The sequence below is a fragment of the Trachinotus anak genome, unplaced genomic scaffold (genome assembly GCF_046630095.1).
Source record: "Trachinotus anak isolate AG129_WGS33_773 ecotype Australia unplaced genomic scaffold, CSIRO_AGI_Tana_v1 ptg000028l, whole genome shotgun sequence".
NCBI lineage: Eukaryota > Metazoa > Chordata > Actinopteri > Carangiformes > Carangidae > Trachinotus > Trachinotus anak.
Window position 1 is genome coordinate 21,023,840 of NW_027273879.1, and position 16,932 is coordinate 21,040,771.

The 16,932-nt window shown below is 40.1% G+C and overlaps 1 protein-coding gene across 1 annotated transcript; it reads left to right on the forward strand.

Annotated features, from left to right (window-relative positions):
• The first annotated feature begins 719 nt into the window (after positions 1-719).
• Positions 720-13,906, forward strand: LOC139611601 (leukemia inhibitory factor receptor-like). Its single transcript, XM_071466397.1, has 18 exons — positions 720-857; positions 945-1,138; positions 2,903-3,054; positions 3,165-3,318; positions 3,453-3,731; positions 3,839-3,959; positions 4,809-4,945; positions 5,364-5,509; positions 5,602-5,752; positions 7,737-7,798; positions 8,612-8,834; positions 10,028-10,207; positions 10,302-10,403; positions 10,494-10,661; positions 10,868-10,996; positions 11,087-11,180; positions 11,296-11,362; positions 12,416-13,906. Exons 2-18 carry the CDS (start codon positions 1,075-1,077, stop codon positions 12,893-12,895), a joined length of 2,709 nt encoding a protein of 902 aa, XP_071322498.1. The 5' UTR covers positions 720-857; positions 945-1,074; the 3' UTR covers positions 12,896-13,906.
• The last annotated feature ends 3,026 nt before the right edge of the window (positions 13,907-16,932 follow it).

Genomic DNA, 16,932 nt, shown 5'->3' on the forward strand with positions numbered 1-16,932 from the left:
TCTCTGCCTGCCAGCTTCAGAAGAACTCACCCTGATCTCAGCTGTGCGTGTGAAGCATCAGCCCATTCCTGAACAGTCCCTGACCCACTCCTCCATCCCACCCACACCCTCACTGGCTGCAACCTGCCACATCCTCGCCAGCTCTGCAACTTACCACAGAACCTTTTAGCATTAAAACATCTGGCAGCTTGAGATGATATTAATAACAACAACTTCAAGGAAATAGAGTTACCCTCTATTTCCTTGAAGTTGTTGTTTCAAAATTTAAAACTAAAAACAGCAAGGCCTCAGCTTCCCCTTCTGTTTCTACTTCCCTCTGTTAAAAAAAAACTGAGGAGGAAAAATTGTGTACTTTAAATCTTTTCAAAGCTTTTTGTTGTTTTGTTTGTATGTGGACATGGCTTTGTCTCTATATGGATCACAGAACTCTTCTTCTGTATTATAAAGAATTTGAGGAAAGACTGATTTTCCTTTTTCTTTTAGGGTTTCTGGAAGTTGCACAGGTTCCTGATTTCTCACCATGGTAATATTGGGACTGTGAGCCATGATGCATTATCATAACAAACAAAGGGCATTCTTTTACTCTCCTGTTGTGGGCCCACCACATGGAGATGTTGGAACTAGTTCTTGTAAAGAGTCAGGCATGTCCGATCTGGCTGTGGCTGTGACTCATGATTACCAGAAAGCTTACTCTCCATTTCCTGCACTGAGGTCCACATGGATTTCACAATCATGAGCTCAAGCAGAGCATGTTACCATTGGCTACCGAGGAAGGGAGTGTTGTTCTGAGGAGTAACTTGACACTTTGACTTTTTGTCCCAGTGTAAGATCCGCAACAAGAAATCAAGATTCCTTATGTGAGTATTTCTTTTTGTGACTTTCTCCCTTTGATAAAGTATATACTATTTGAGTGACACTGAACAGACTGAAATTTATTTCCACAGCCTGTTTTGCAGATATTTTTCGAAGTATTTTCAGTGATGAATGTGCTGAATCCGTGAAGGCTTCCTGACATTTTTTCCATCCACAAACAACAACAATTGACTACAAACAGTCATTTTAAGGAGGATTATAATGATCACATGGTTGTTACTGATCTCACTGATCTGCACACAAGATGGAAATGGACAACACACTGGTGAGTAGACATACTCCACTAACCTCTAATAGCTGTCAGATACAAAGATTATCTGGTGTTCTTCAGAGTGAAAGAACAGCTGATACTGTCCTGTATTAAGAGCATAAGGATGTTGTTGTATTTCCTAGTGTATTTGAGAGATGACAGGTGGTCTCTAAACTTGTCTACATGACATTGTAAGTGTAAAAATGCTTATACAGCCGATTTCCTGTCATAATAATTTGTTTTTTTTATACACAAGTTTCTTTTTGTTTCTAATGCCAAAGTGCTCCTGATTATATGAATAAATACAGCATACTCATTTTCAAGACTTAAGCTTAATTTGCAGCAACATCCAATGTTACTTAAATTGCTGGAGGTGCAGTCATCACAAACCACCTGAGAACCAGAAATTAGTTTCCGGGGGTACAAGGGAAGTGAAGTTCCCCATATCACTATACAATAGATATTCAACCTTTGTTGAATAAAGGACAGATTATTTGACCTCATTTTGATCATTGTCAGGACTGCAGATCAGGTCATGGGAAAAAGCACAAAAAACTAAACAAACCAAAAAAAAAAAAAAAGAAATCTCCACCAGTAATAGCTGAGGCCTCTGACTGTGCTCACAGCTCTATGAGGCATAGCAGTACTTTGAGCTAAATGCTAACATCTGCACGCTAGCATGGATGAATTGTTGACGCAGAGAGTGATGACAGTTGTTTCTGAGGGGAACATGAATGTGTGCACACGCACTCATGGCTGTGTTGAGGCTTTTCACTCTGAAGGACAAATGTGGACCTTGTGGTGATAGTGGTAGGGGAAATATCTGGGAATCGCCAAAGTCAGTAGGATACATCCTGTGGGAACCGTGAACGCCTGTATGAGATTTGGTGCTAATCAATCTCATAAATGTTGAGATATTATCCAGGATGAGTGAAGACTTGAAAGGTCATTAGTAAATGTTATCTTGCTGGTGGAGCGAGAGGCAAAGTCCTCAGGGAACATGAGAGGGACCATGTTTGTACAGAATTTCATGGCAGTCCATCCAGTAGAGATATGTCAGTCCTGGACTGACTAACAGACCCACCAACAGACTGACACTGCCATCCATAAATCCATGTCACTATCACATCTAAAAATCACATATTACTGCCTGTTTTTGAATCTGTTCATCAACTCATCCTCTCCTGCTAAAAGACAGAAAGTCCTCTGATTACACCCGGGCCATTATCTTGCTTTTTACCCACATTAATAATGCGGAAAGACAGCTGCTACTTTTCAGAACAATCTAAAACATAATTTCTTAAGTGCTTCATCAGTAATTTCTTGTTAGTTAACACCTCAAAATAGAACATAGCTCTCAAATTCTATTGTGTGCTGGTTCGTCAAGTTCAAAAGTTCGTCCTGAATTCTCATTCCCTCTGAGGGCAACTTCTTATTCAATTCAATTTTATTTGTATAGCGCCAAATCATAATATACATTATCTTTACAGGGTCAGGTCGAGACCTTACTTTATTGTAGAGAGAAACCAACAGTTCCCACAAAGAGTGGCACTTGAGGTCTGCCTCAACCGGTTGGGTTTAAGAAGAGAAAGTGTTAATTGATGCCAGCTATGAGTTTCTGCCTGTGAAACATGAAATGCAGCCAGGTAACATCCCTGTAGAGCATCAGCTGCACCAGTCTTGGTCTGTAGCTGCTGTAACTCTGGCTGTGCAGCTGATGACGTCCTCAACACTGTGGATGAGGAATACACTTTGACATGCACTGCGCTCATTCCTCAGGTGTTTTCCAGTGTGGTCCTCAGAATCTGACCCTTACCAGTTCTAACCAGACGATGCAGCTGACATGGGAGGACGACCCTTCATGCTCCACAGTACATGACGTGCTGATCTATGAGCTGGTGGTTCTCATAGCAGACAAGCAAGTACATAATGTACGGGTTGATTTGTGTTACATCACAGGTGCTAACTCCCATAACATTAACCTGAACTGGAACAGACAAACAGACACACCTTTAATTTGTTGACTATTAAAATGTTTTAGGATGAAGTGGCTGTGACGCCTGACCAGATAGGATCTACTCACTTCTGGAACTGGACGTCCCATTTGGCTTTAGAGTGCGCTTCCCATTCAGTCAGACTCAGCTCCCGATACAAAAACCAGACAAGCCCACGGAAACAAGAACAGACGCTTCCAGGTTAATATTCATCTTCTGTCTTACATTTCTGATGATCATATTTTGAGAAATATTCAGGCTATCATTCTTTCATATTTGACAGTCATGGTATTTTACTAAGATGCTTATTATATCCTATTATTTTTACTTTACAGGAGGAGAAAGCTCACCACACGCACAGGTTTATCCACGGGACAGAGTGTTTATTGTTGGCAGCACAGCCACCTTCTGCTGTGTTCTGCCAGCAGGTCAAGACTTCGACAAACTGTATGTGACTGGGTACAGCAGAAGCACCATGAACACTACCAAGATCACCAATCAGACATATGCCATGACTGTCGTCCTGAACCAGCCATCAAATCACAGCTGCACTGATGTAAAATGTGAATCCGTCCAGCTGGGCTTGGTGGGTGGGGCATGTGCCTTTATTGGCTGTGAGTATGATTTAGCGTTGTGCTGAATTTTGTGATTTTGGACTTTGAAATATGTCTATAAATGTTATAAGTACTGACTGTTTTTTTTAATACTCACCATGACTCAGACCCCCCTCGTGATAAGGATCTTCGGTGTGAAACCCGGGATCTGGAATCAGTTGAATGTCACTGGACAGTAGGAAACCCAACCATGCCGACAAAACCCACAACTTATCAGCTTCTTGGAAGGTATACTGTTATGAACCTACACCACCGATTGGGGTGTGTTATGCGAGTGGTGGTGTGTGTATCCTGGAGCCTGCAGATTGCAGGATGAGGAGCAGGATACAGAGGTTTGGTTAGATCACCTCTCTCTAAAACTTGTCATCTTCACACTCACGCTGGAGACACTAAACTACTAAACTACTGTAACTGTTTTCACAGTTACAGTAGTGCTCCCCAACACCTGGAAACACAATGTGATGAATTCTCCTTTAATTTTGAAATTTAAATATCACTGAATTCAAAGCATTTAAATATTTTTCTTGAAAAAAACCTTACTCTGAATTTCCAGGCTATTCATTGAAAAAACTACATTTTTTTCCAAATTATGCATGAACAAAGGGATCATGAATTTAGACAAAAAAATATGAATTGTCCACTATTGAAACTACACTAAGCACCTACAGCCATGCTAGCAGCTTTGTGAGGTTGTACTTAGGAGCTAAATGCTAACAACAGTGTGCTAAAATCCTCACAGTGACAATGCTAACATGCTAATGTTTAGCAGGTTTAATGTTTACCATGCTCGCTATCGTATTGATAAAAGATTTTTTAATTTTTTAAATTAAAATATTCTAATTGTATAAATTTAGTGGCATTTAAATAAATAATAAAATATTCAGTAGTTATTCAGTTTAAAAATTCCCAATATTGAAGTGTTCATTTCCTTACAAATTCTTTTCTTTTTTTGTTTTTTTTACCTTTCTGTGCTTCTACACTGGAGGTGTGGTCCTGGTAGTTTATGCTCTGGGAAATAATTAAGCAATTTATATACCTCAAACTAAAAGTTACATTCTCTTGAAATTTGTATTCCAGACCATGTGGAAATGGATTTCAGGGGAAATGCTCACAAAAAGTGCCAGTCAGTGCTGGTGAGAGAAAGTGGACGTTAACAGCACAAAATAAGATTGGGAAGGTGGAGCTCACAGACTGGGCGGACCTGACTAAGAGAGGTACAGCTTTATAATAATTTTGAATTGTGAAATGCTTATATGCCTATTTATACAGCTTTATGCGCTTTCATTTATCTATAGCAGCACTCGATGAAATTTAAGAACACTACTATTTAAAATAACACTAAACTTACAGTATGCATACAATGCAGGGCGAAACTGACTCAACTAGAAGATAATCAAGAATTTTGAAATATTTTTAGTATTTGGGACCTAACAAAGATGCACTGTGCTTCATAAATACGTCTCATTTCAAACAGCCAAGAATAGTCATGGAATCAGCAGCAACTGAAATAAGCAAAAACTGAACAACCTGCATATGTATGAAAGTGAAATTCTGCACTGGAAAGCCCTGCTGTATATTACATATTCTACTATATCTTAAATTCAGCTGATTATCCTGTGTCTTGTGTTTCAGTGCACATGTATGCTCCAGAGGGAGTGACAGCTTCTCTGGTGAATGCCAGAAATGTCAGCCTGGAGTGGCAGTGGGCGCAGCGACAGTACAATAATCTCATTATAACATGCCAAGTAAATGTTAGCCATGGTGGAAAAAATACCATAGTGAGTTGACAAAGAAAGGAGGGTGAGACACTAGCAGGGATTTTAGTGTAAAATCTTTCTCTGATACCATTTTGTCCATATCATGTTCCCAGAGTGAGAACAATGGAGTTGGCCTTACTTCTGCAGTTTTGACTGACTTGATACCAAACTGGACGTATGATGTGACAGTACGGTGTCGAACAACACATTTCTGGAAATGGGGTGACTGGAGCAAAATATTTAACTTCCACACAAAGGGTGATAGTAAGTATTAAAAATCACCAACAACAAACTCTGGCAACACTAAAACAGGCTGTGATTTACACTCTATATTTGTATAATAAAATATTTACCAGTTTGATGCTTGATGCTTAAATGTGGGTGCAGTGGAAGAAAACAAGACTATGGGGAACAAAGAAGTAACACCTGGGCATTTTGGGGAAAGGAGACAAAAATTATTCCATAGGTAGTTGTGCAAATACTCCGTACCTACATGGTACAGTACTGAGTAACACAATTTAAGTTTGTAATGAAAAGAATTAGAAGAATAATTTGCAGTTTCCTCAATGAACATCAGAATCAGAATCAGTTTTATTGCCAAGTATGTTTTCACATACAAGGAATGTTTTCTGGTGATTGGTGCAATTGGGGATCAGGGGGATCAGCTACAGTGGGGCTCTCTAGCCTTGTTGATGAGGCTAATAGCAGATGGGAAGAAGATATTTTTGTGGCGAGAGGTTTTGGTCCTGAAGGACCGCAGCCTCCTGCCAGAGGGGAGTGTCTCAAAGAGTTTGTGTCCAGGGTGGGAGGAGTCAGCTACAATCTTCCTTGCACGCCTCAGAGTCCTTGAGGCGTACAGGTCCTGGAGGGACGGAAGATTGCAGCCAATCACCTTCTCCGCAGAGTGGATGATACGCTGCAGTCTGTTTATTGTCACTCTCCGTGGCAGCAGCGTACCAGATGGTGATGGAGGAGGTGAGTATGGACTATGATGGAGGTGTAGAAGTTCACCATCATAGTCCTTGGCAGGTTGAACTTCTTCAGCTGTCTCAGGAAATACATCCTCTGCTGAGCTTTTTTGATGAGGGAGCTGATGTTTAGCTCCCATTTGAGATCCTCTGTGATTGTGGTTCCCAAGAAGCGGAAATGCTCCACGGTAGCCACGGGGGAGTCGCACAGGGTGATGGGGGTGGGTGGGGCTGGGCTCTTCCTGAAGTCCACTATCATTTCCACTGTCTTCAGAGCGTTTAGCTCTAGGTTGTTCTGCCTGCACCAGGTCACCAGACGCTCAGTCTCCCACCTGTAAACATGCCAACATTAAAGATTAGCTATGCTTGATACACCTACATGTACGGCACAGGTGTTGTGCAGTTAAATTCTGTATTTCATCACGTTACAAGTGCCTTTGGTGTTTTGTGTTTGTGGTATTTTATGCAACTAACCAGCTGAACAGTAGCAGATCTTGTTGTTTGTTCCCAGTGTGTGTGCATGGTCATGTGACATGCGTTTTGAGTATGGACAGAGATTATTTCTGATTTGGAGCTAAAACGCTCTTATGAACAGAGACTGTATCCGTTTTAAAATGAAAACATATCAGTGTGGACGCAGCCTAAGAATTAGGGAGGTGGGCTGTAGTATCGTGCATGGATGTTCTCTGCCTTCTACTCTTTTTTTTTTTTTTTTGTCCTGTCCCAATATCATTGGCAAGCAGTATGAGTGGTCTGGATGCCTTGTGTTGTTGGGGCATATTTACTCTGCGAAGGAGGAGTGTGGGATACTCCTCCTGTCGCATATTTTAACTTTATTAAGACAACCGGACCGCATCAGGAATGAGAGTGGACAGGAAGAGGCCTTCTACTCTTTCTACTCTTTGAATACACAATTAGAACCAGGTTGTTAACACCAGTTACCCCTAATTGAGTTTCGTTTCCCAGTTTCCCATTTTGTTTCCCAGTACTATACCCTGTAGGTGTAGAGCATTTACAAGAATATTAGTTCTCATGAACATCCAGTTGCTACTCCCTTGTTCCCCACGCTCCTCTTTTCTTCCACTGTACCTTCATTGAAATAGCAGTTGGAACCGGTAAGTTAGTACTAAGTATTTTATTGGTACCTGATTCATATAACAAAGTTACACTGTGAATTGCAGACTGTATTATAATGTGTCACCCAAAATGGCAACTGATAGTGAGAATTGAATAGATTGTGTTTACATTTTCTGGACACTGATTGTCTGTTTGCCCCACAGTTCCAGATGCTCTTGATGTGTGGATGCAGAAGAAGGATAATCAGATTCTAATCACATGGAAAGTAAGTCAGTAACAGCTTATTTGGTGTCATAATAAACATGCAAACTGAAGACCTGCCTTTACTAGAGAACTGACAGATTGCATTTTAATTTTCATTAAAAAAAAACCCAAAACAAAACATGGTGATATGTAAATGTGCAATAGACTGGAGTTTTGATTATTGCATTTGAATATTTTCTACTGTAGAGCAGGTTGAAGCCTTGAAAATTAAATGCCGTTTTCATTTTCATTTTCAGATTGTTAAAAAAAAATGCATTTTCATTGTAATTGTGACTTAAATATTGTTTGCAAAAATTGAAAATTATATTACATTGCTGATATTGCATTTTAATTTTCAAATGTGAATTAACAATTTAATATTTTCCACTGTACAGTGGCATTTCAAAATTAAGTGTCAAACAGCTGTTTCATTTTCATTTTAACATGGTCACAGAACGCCCATAGAAGTATGTGAAAATGAAAACGAATTTGATTATTGCATTTATTTTTTGTCAAATAACACATACATACTGTATGTGGAAAATTATAATAATAATGTGGAATTGCATTTTCATTTTTAAGTTTACATTGTCATTTTATCATTATACAATAAGACGTTCTCTGCCCTCTGTTAATAACTCATGAGCCTGATGGATTTTTCACAACACAGCAAACAGAAAGTTGCTCTAATTAATGACTTGCAAGTAATCTACAAAGCATTAATAAATGATTTTATTAACCATGAATGAAGTCATTAATTACAACTTTCAAACTGGCATGGTCTCCTTTGGTGCACTGTGCCAGGTAAGCTAAAGCCATGGTGTTACCTTTGCAGGTGCTGCTGGCTAACCAGAGTCATGGACACATCACAAACTATACAGTGACCTGGGCAAAGACCACAGAGACGCAAGCACTTAACAGAAGCACAGTGGCTAACACCGAGCACCAACTCTCACTCAGTCTGGACCCCACTGAAGAGTATCTTGTCTCAGTCACAGCTAGGAATATAAACGGCAGCTCATCTTCATCCACCATCACCATCCCCCGTTTCAATCAAAGTATGAAGCTGATAAAGCTGTATACATTACACTGAGGGAGGAATCCAGGCCTTAAAGGATAGGTTCACAGTTTTTCAAGTTTGATTTATAATAATAATCAAGTGGCCATATAAACACTGAAACAGGGTTTTCTTGCCATCATCATTCCTCCTGTTCATATTAGCTGTGCAAAGACCCTTTTGATTGTGCTTCCAGTGTAAGCGATCGGGGACAAAACATTACATACACTGGAAGCACAATAGAAAGAGATGTTGTTAAGGTTAATATGAGCAGGAAGAATGATTACAAGAAGAAAAACTTGCTAGCATTAGTGTTCAATTTAAGTCATGTGTCTGGCCACCTGATGAATTTATTTATTACACTCATAATACTCCTTTTAGAGGTGTTTTCTTCTCCACCTGTAGTGTCTGGCTAGAAAAGCCATTTTTGGTGCAATTGTATCAGTCCTGGGGTGAAAAAAAGAGAAATAGTGAGTTGTAATTTTTACACTTTGGTTTTTGTAAACAAATAAAATCTAATGTTCTAATTAGTGGGTTTTAGAGGTGTGGTTAAAGTGATAGTTGGGGTTCTTTGACGTGGGGTTGTGTGAGGTACTTATCTATAGTCAGTGTATTACTTGCAGTAGATTCAGACCAGTGTGCTGCGACTCCTTTCAGCTGTGTTTTAATCTCCACCTGGCATATCTGGCTAGAAAAGCCATTTTTGGTGCAGCACAGAAGCTGAGCAATGTACTGCTGTGGATGGAGTCAGCAGAAAAATGTACGGTATATTAGCCACTTCAAAAAAAATACCCAGAGTAAAAACTCTATTTCTTTGGAAGATTGTGATTCGTTGAACTACCATGTTCCTGCACACAGGCAAATCATATTACGTGTCACTCCGCAGATCAGCTGTTTGAGTCAGTGTAGGTGCTTTTGTTCATGGGAATACGGTAGTTCAATGGCTGAAAAAATTTAGCTCCAAAGGAAAGGGCTGGTTGATGCTGAAATAAAGCTGTGGAAATATTCAAAATATAGCAAACTGATATTAGTTTTTTTTTTGTTGTTTTTTTTTTAAGTGGTTCTGCTGACTCCATCTACAGCAGCTCATCACTCACTGTCATCCTTTTCCTCTGCTCATTTTACAGGTTTTTCCCTTTAATTTCTCACCTGTCTGTTATATGTTTATGTTAAATCTACCTGCCTTCATTTCAGAAACAACCGGAGTGAACACTTCTTGGATCAGTGGCAGCAACGGCGGCTTCAGCCTGTCCTGGTCTGCCAGTCCCACAGCTAGCTGTGGCTACATAGTGGACTGGTGTCCCAGCTCAGGTCATTGCCGTGTGGAGTGGCTCAAAGTGCCTCCCCATCAAACTAATGCCAGCATATTTTCAGGTATGTTTTATTCTTTGCCTGCAAAACAGTTGGGCCTATGTAACGTTACATCTCCTTGTATTTCAGTACATCTCTTGTTATTTCTCCACCTCAGCACACTTCAAAGATGGACTGAGATACACATTGTCTGTATATGCCTGCACCCAGGGAGCTCCTGTGCTGCTAGAAAGAAGAGAGGGCTACATCAGAGAGAAAAGTAAGACATCCTGTGGGATACAGTTTCTTTAATAAATACCACAAAATAGCATTTTTTGGGGGGTGTTTTAACAATGTTCTGCTTTTCCAGAAATACAAGACAACCTCTTTAATCCATTGAAAACGAAACACCAGGATTCAAATGTTGAGGTATCTTGGGATCCAATACCTCTAACAGAACAGAGTGCTTTCATCCATGGCTATATTCTGTATTGGTCAGACAGCAACAACGAAAACAAAGTCTTCAATGTGAGCACAGGTATTGTGACATCTTATTTCAAGATAATAGGCTACAAGTTATACTATGAAAGATCTGAGCTGGATAAATACAGGATGTTTAAGGCTGATGCCAATGAACATTTTTGAGGGTTTAGAAAAGCCCTCTCTGCTTTTACATGGTGACCTGAAAGGTTTGTCAACATTTATTTGTGCAGTCGTAATGGCAGTCTGTTTCTCTTGTTTTAGGCAATCCTGAGGCCACCAGCCTCACAGCAGGAAACTTGATGATCAGTTCCTATTCATTCACAGTGAAGGCACTGACTGCGGTGGGAGAGTGTGGCACCACATCCACCACTAGAACCTTGAATTCGCAGAGTATGTTGTTTCTTTTTTTAAACAAAGGAACTTTTAGTTTATTTGGTAAACCCCTGTTCCTCATCTGAGCTGTTTGTCTTCACTCACCAGCTGATAACTTGATCAAGGCAGTCTTCGTCTCCCTGGTCACCGTTTTTACTCTCCTGTCCCTCATCACTTTGGTTTGCTACAGAAACTGGGCTTGGTAAGCAAAGCAGCACATTGATTTTCTATGCAATTTGCTTCTGATGCTACTCTGAGTGAAATATTGTTATCATCTTTGTTTGTGATTTATTTTCATGTATTCTCACCTCCAATAGCATCAAACAGACGGTGTATCCTCCAATCCCAAAGCCGATGTTGACGGACAAGTGGTTGACATCACCGGTATGTTCTCAAAACCGTGTCTTAAGAGGTGCTCCACTAATTATACACATAAAAATGAGTTTACGCATCACCAGGAGCATTAGCAGTTGTATACTGTCCACTGTGGCTCAAAAATAACATTGGGTTTGAGATTTTTATGAAGCTTTTTGACAGAGGGCTTTGTTAGAAATTTGGGGTGTGGAGTTTGAAAGACTTGGACATGTGTAACTGCTTCTTTACTCGCTACAGCTGCCTCTTAATGCACAAGTTTAGTTTCCTCACACAAATGTGTGTAATGCTGCAATGCCATAACTGATCTCCACTCATGTTACATGATACTTTTGCGTCTAATGATTTGATTTTGACCATTCTTTTTACACACAATAGCAGTGTGGCTCTGTGGCAGTCTGTCAGTTTGACTGTCAGACTTTGATTCAGACTGAAAGAACTCAACAGCTGGATTAGTTGTCATAAGATTTTGTACAGATGTTTGGTTTTAGCTTGGTCCCCAGAGGATGAATCCTCATAACTTTGGTTATCCCATCACTTTTCTTTATCAGCACCATGAAGTTTTGAGAGGATGAATTGTACATTAATGATCCTTTGAAATGTCAGTTTGTCCAGGGCTTTGGTTTATGACCAAATACCTGCAGAACCAAAAACATTCTCCTCAGCCTCAGATGCACGTTGTGTTTAGAGCTTTTTAGCAAGTATTGCAAATATGCTAACATGCTAAACTAATGCTGTAAATATGATAAACATTATACATGTTTAACATCAGCATGTTAGCAGTGTCATTGTGAGGATATTAGCATGCCAGCATTAGCATTACTACAGCTTCACAGTGCCACTAGCATGGCTGTAGATTTTTTACTTTTTGTTTTACTCCATCCGTTGTGAGTCCTCCAGTTTCGTGTAAGTACAACACAAAATGGATTAAAATTTAGTGGAAATTTAGTTTCTGATTGGTTCATACTATGTTGCAATGTTGGTTCATCCGTTATCATCATTTTTGTACATGCATCTACCACCTATCTTTTCTAGAAATGTGAGGTAATTTTCTCTGTTTTCCAGGGTGAGCATAGTTGTCGTCCTCTTCACGTGGCTGAGTGTCACCACAGTGAAGCAGATATCCTGGATATTGCAGAGCTGTACTGTAAATCAGGAGCACCGATGACTGGTTATGTCAGCAATGAGAACACACCTTTTGTTTTTGCTCCAACTCCAAAGGGTTACTACAACCAGCCCCTGAAAAAGTGCACCCCTCCACCCCTCATTTTACCCACTACAACAATGCCACCTCAGTCAGGTTTACCATCTTCTCCATTCAAAGGTGTATTTCCTAACCCATCATATAACCTGGTCATGCAGACTGATGATCAGCAGTGTAACCCAGGGCCTGAGCCTCAGTTGGGGGCACATTTAGAGACAGACTCTAGTGGATACCAGCCTCAGAGTCACACAGAAACCTTCACCCTAAACCAGACAGAAGAGGATCCAATCAGTCCTATGTCCTGTGTCTCCACTTACATTTTGTTACCATCCTCCAAATAGTTGTTGAATGTAATATGTCACTAAGATAATGCTGGTGGTGATAAGTTGGTGAATGTGCACACGGTGTTATTTGAAGCATAGCTTTGTTTTGTAAGTGTACACTGATAAAGTAACATACACTGTGACTTATAACTTGACTGCTGTTTTTGTGCCCTTGCAGCTGGTGTGTGGGATACAACATGATACCTTTATAAAACTAAAGCTTTCATTCATGCCACTGTCTGATAGTATACTTTGGAAATCCATCAGTGATTGAGTTCAGTAATTGTGAAATCCATGCAGATTTACATGCAGGAAATCCAGCTGCTGATTTCTGGTAATCTTGAGTCACAGTGGCCAGATCAGACATGTTGCAGTTGTAGTTCTTGGGAAATGACCCGCACAGTGAAACCAAAGCATTGTTCAAACCCACAGAGGTTTACTTTAAAGTCAAGTACTGGTCCTAAAGTTTACATTTTGGAGAGAAAAAGTTACAATCCTGGTTTTCAACAGGATTACAACATTAATAACTGGTCCTTAGGCAGTAAAATTAGGCAAATATTTGCATTTGATAGACTTTTTGTAAGAAACACATTAGAAGGAAAAAACATGTCAGCAACCACCAAGGATGCTGAGGTAATGTCTTTGGTATTTTGTCTGGAAATGTTAGTTAATACGTTTTAGCAACCAACAACACAAATAAATACTGTAGATAAATGATTCAGAGGTTAGTCATGGCAGTGTAGAGAATGTTCACCGAACAGCAGCTAGACATTTGTGGTGGTAAATTTTATTTACACAAAATACAATGGATCAGCTGGACACATAAGGTGGTTACAGGCTCTATTTCTGTTGATCAGTATCAAAAAGGCCTCATTACCTCCACTGTTGTTCAATGCTGCAAAACAATAAAAGAGGAAAACTTAAGATGATATGAGCCATGTGGGAACATTTTGCTCCATTTATGTTGTGCTTTTAAAATTGTGAATGTAATATATCTTGTTTTTCCACATTAAATCACCTCCTGACTGATGCAGTTTCCTCTGAGTCATTTCTATCCAATAAAATGTCTGCTTCACTGAATCCTCCTAGTTTCCCCACAGTGTCCTCACAGGATCAGCAGCTGGCATTTGACAATTTCACTTTATTCTGAGAGAAACTTGAATACCAGTTAAAATTTAACATTAAGTGTACGTGACAAACCTGATTGTTGTTGACAATTCCTGCAGCAATCACTAGAGGGAGCCAGCACTGTATGACTGATGAGAGGAGTCTGTGTGAAGTGAACCTGAACAGTCAAATCCTGTTTTCTGTGTGGTTTTGAGATACTTGTTATTTACTTGCTTATTTCCATTTTTACAACTTTATAATTGTCCAATACCACCCTAACAGCACAATGAAAAAGTAAAACAAACAAAAAAACAATTCCACCAGAGACATTCTTCCTCTAAACTTCTCAGACAGTTTAAAGTTACATTATGCAATTTTCTGACGGTATGAGTCTCTCATTCAAAACAAAAAAACAAAACAAAAAAAAAGGAGTTTGGTGAAGTTGTGAAGTAGTGTGGGGTTCATGGGAGTTGTTGTTGCTGTTGCTGCAGTCAGCTTCTCCTGATTAGGATTCCTGTAATTGTTCAGGAGGTTTCTCCTGAGAGCCAAATGACCTCCTGTCTCCTCCTCTTCAAAACAAATGGACCTGGTGATTAAATATGGCGAAAATACTGAATAAAGCAGTTTCATGTTAAAAATCATCAATGTTTGCTCAGCTTGTTTTTCTGATAACTTGAGATCCATTAAAGGAAGAAAGCAAAGTATGGAGACTTGGTGGCAGAGTGCAGGGAAGGCGGATGGAGCACAAGGCTTTGACCAGTGGCACAAGGGGTTTTGTACGAAGTTCAACAATATATCTACTCCAAGAGTTAGGGCTACGGGGTAATGAGCTACACAAAGCCAGAACTCTCCAAAGAGGCTGAGAAGGCTAAGAAGATGGGACAAGACGTGGGGAGGCAGCAACTCCTGAGACAGGTTAGCTTTCACTGCCCCACCACCAGGAGATGTTCTGGGTTCAGGGGTGAAACATCCATGAATGGTGATCCCTGGCTGATGAGCCCGCAGCTAACCAGGTGAGTACCGGTGGAGGTACAACAGGCACAGAGCCAGGTTTTACACCTACCTGTTCAAGTCAATGCAGACATCAGATGACAAAAAATTCTTCATCCTGTTAAAATATAGGTTGTCAAAAAAAAAAACCCAATTCCATTATAAAAAAGTGGCTTACAGCTGACTAAAAAGTTAATTTTGAGGCTTCTGGCAGACAAACACAACAGTGATATGTGTGCAAAGGGCCAAATGAGACAGACCGTTACCTGCATTAGAATTACAGATTTCTCTGGGCTTGAGAACCGATGGGAACATTTGGGAAAATGTAAGCACACAACTCAATGAAACATATAACAGAGTTCTAGTAGTTTTTAGACATTTTAATGCAGAAAAGTTACATATTATAACTTTAATTTCAGCAGTTACAACAGTAACATGGTGCTTACACGCCGATGCTTCAGTATTAATTATCTAATAATGTCATACACTAATAAAGACTTATCAGTCACAGGGGACATTCTACTTCTGAAAAACTGCAAATCAAGTTTGAATGCAGCACTTTTTTTTAGTGTTGTGTTTCTAGTTCTACTAAAGTAAAGGACAAGGAAAGGTACACAGTGTACTACATGTCAGAGTACTGACTGAAGTATCTCATTTGAGACACAGCCTCTCTCTCTCTCTCATTCTGTCTCCTGTACAGTATGATGTCATCATGCCTGTTTGTTCAGATGATGTCAGGGCAGCTGATAACTCTCAGATGTGTGAGAGAGATTTTTTCCATTACATCTGGTGAACCCTCTCCCTTAGCAGCCAAAACTCAGAGGGAAGTCAGTTTCACCCTGGATATAAATTGTCTCAGCTGTGATCAAATAGAAGTCATTTTACAGTCGGACACACAGTGTGCCACACACTGATTCTGTCCCGGTCAGATGTCTTTCACTCTACCTGTGAACACACACACACGCAAGCTGCAGCAGGTCAGTGATGGCTGCGGGGCCTATTTCTATCGTGCCCCCTTCCTCTGGAACATCCTTCCTGCTGACGTCAGACAGACACCACATTTAAAGCCAAACTTAAAGCTCATCTTTTAACTTTCAGTCTATTCTTTGATGACCTCAGACTTTTACCATTCTCTCACCAGCAGGTCAAGTCTCAGTCTCAGTCTAAGTTAATCTGTTAAACTGAGTATGTACAGTAGCGTCCATGTTCTCCTCCCAACGAGATTACTGTAAACGTTCTGATAACCACTGCAACTCTCTAACCATCTGTTGTTTATTCCCTCAAGCACATGGCATCCAGGCTGTGTGCTTCTCACTCTCTCTTTCTCTCTATTTTAGTATTTTGTATTTTCTCCTCCTCATCCTCTCTCTTCACTCAGGCTCTCGGTGCTGGACCGTCAGCCGTCCTGGGACCTCTGTCTCTCCCCTGGCTATTGGTGTCTCTTTCCAAATGTTTTGGATCTGGATTTTCGTTCCAGCCTCGTCCTGTGTCTTGCACTCTCCCTTGTTTATTATCTCAGTCTCCCTCTCTCTCTCCCTCCTTCTGTGTGTTTGTACCTTCTCCTGGTGTGAGTTTTGTCTCTTGTGTGTAGTCTGTCTTCATGGTAGAGAGGAGGTTGTGTAGCTGGATTAAGTTCTTCACATATTTTTTCAATCTATCTATAATGTTGTCATAGTGATTGTAATACTATAAATTTACAATGTGCTGTATTCTGTACTTATGACATCTTTGGCTGACTGACTGATCATATTTCCACGACTGGTCAGCCGAATGCCATAACTGAGTTGGAGTTTCCCCATTGGCCGATACTCTTTAAAAATGAGCTGTAAAACGTTTCTGTTAGGGGGCACTTACAGCCTGCAGTGTTGCCAATTTAGCACATTTGTCATTAGATTTAGAGACTTTTTTTCATACAAGACCGGGTATAAACCATAGACTGTAAATAAAGATGTACGTAA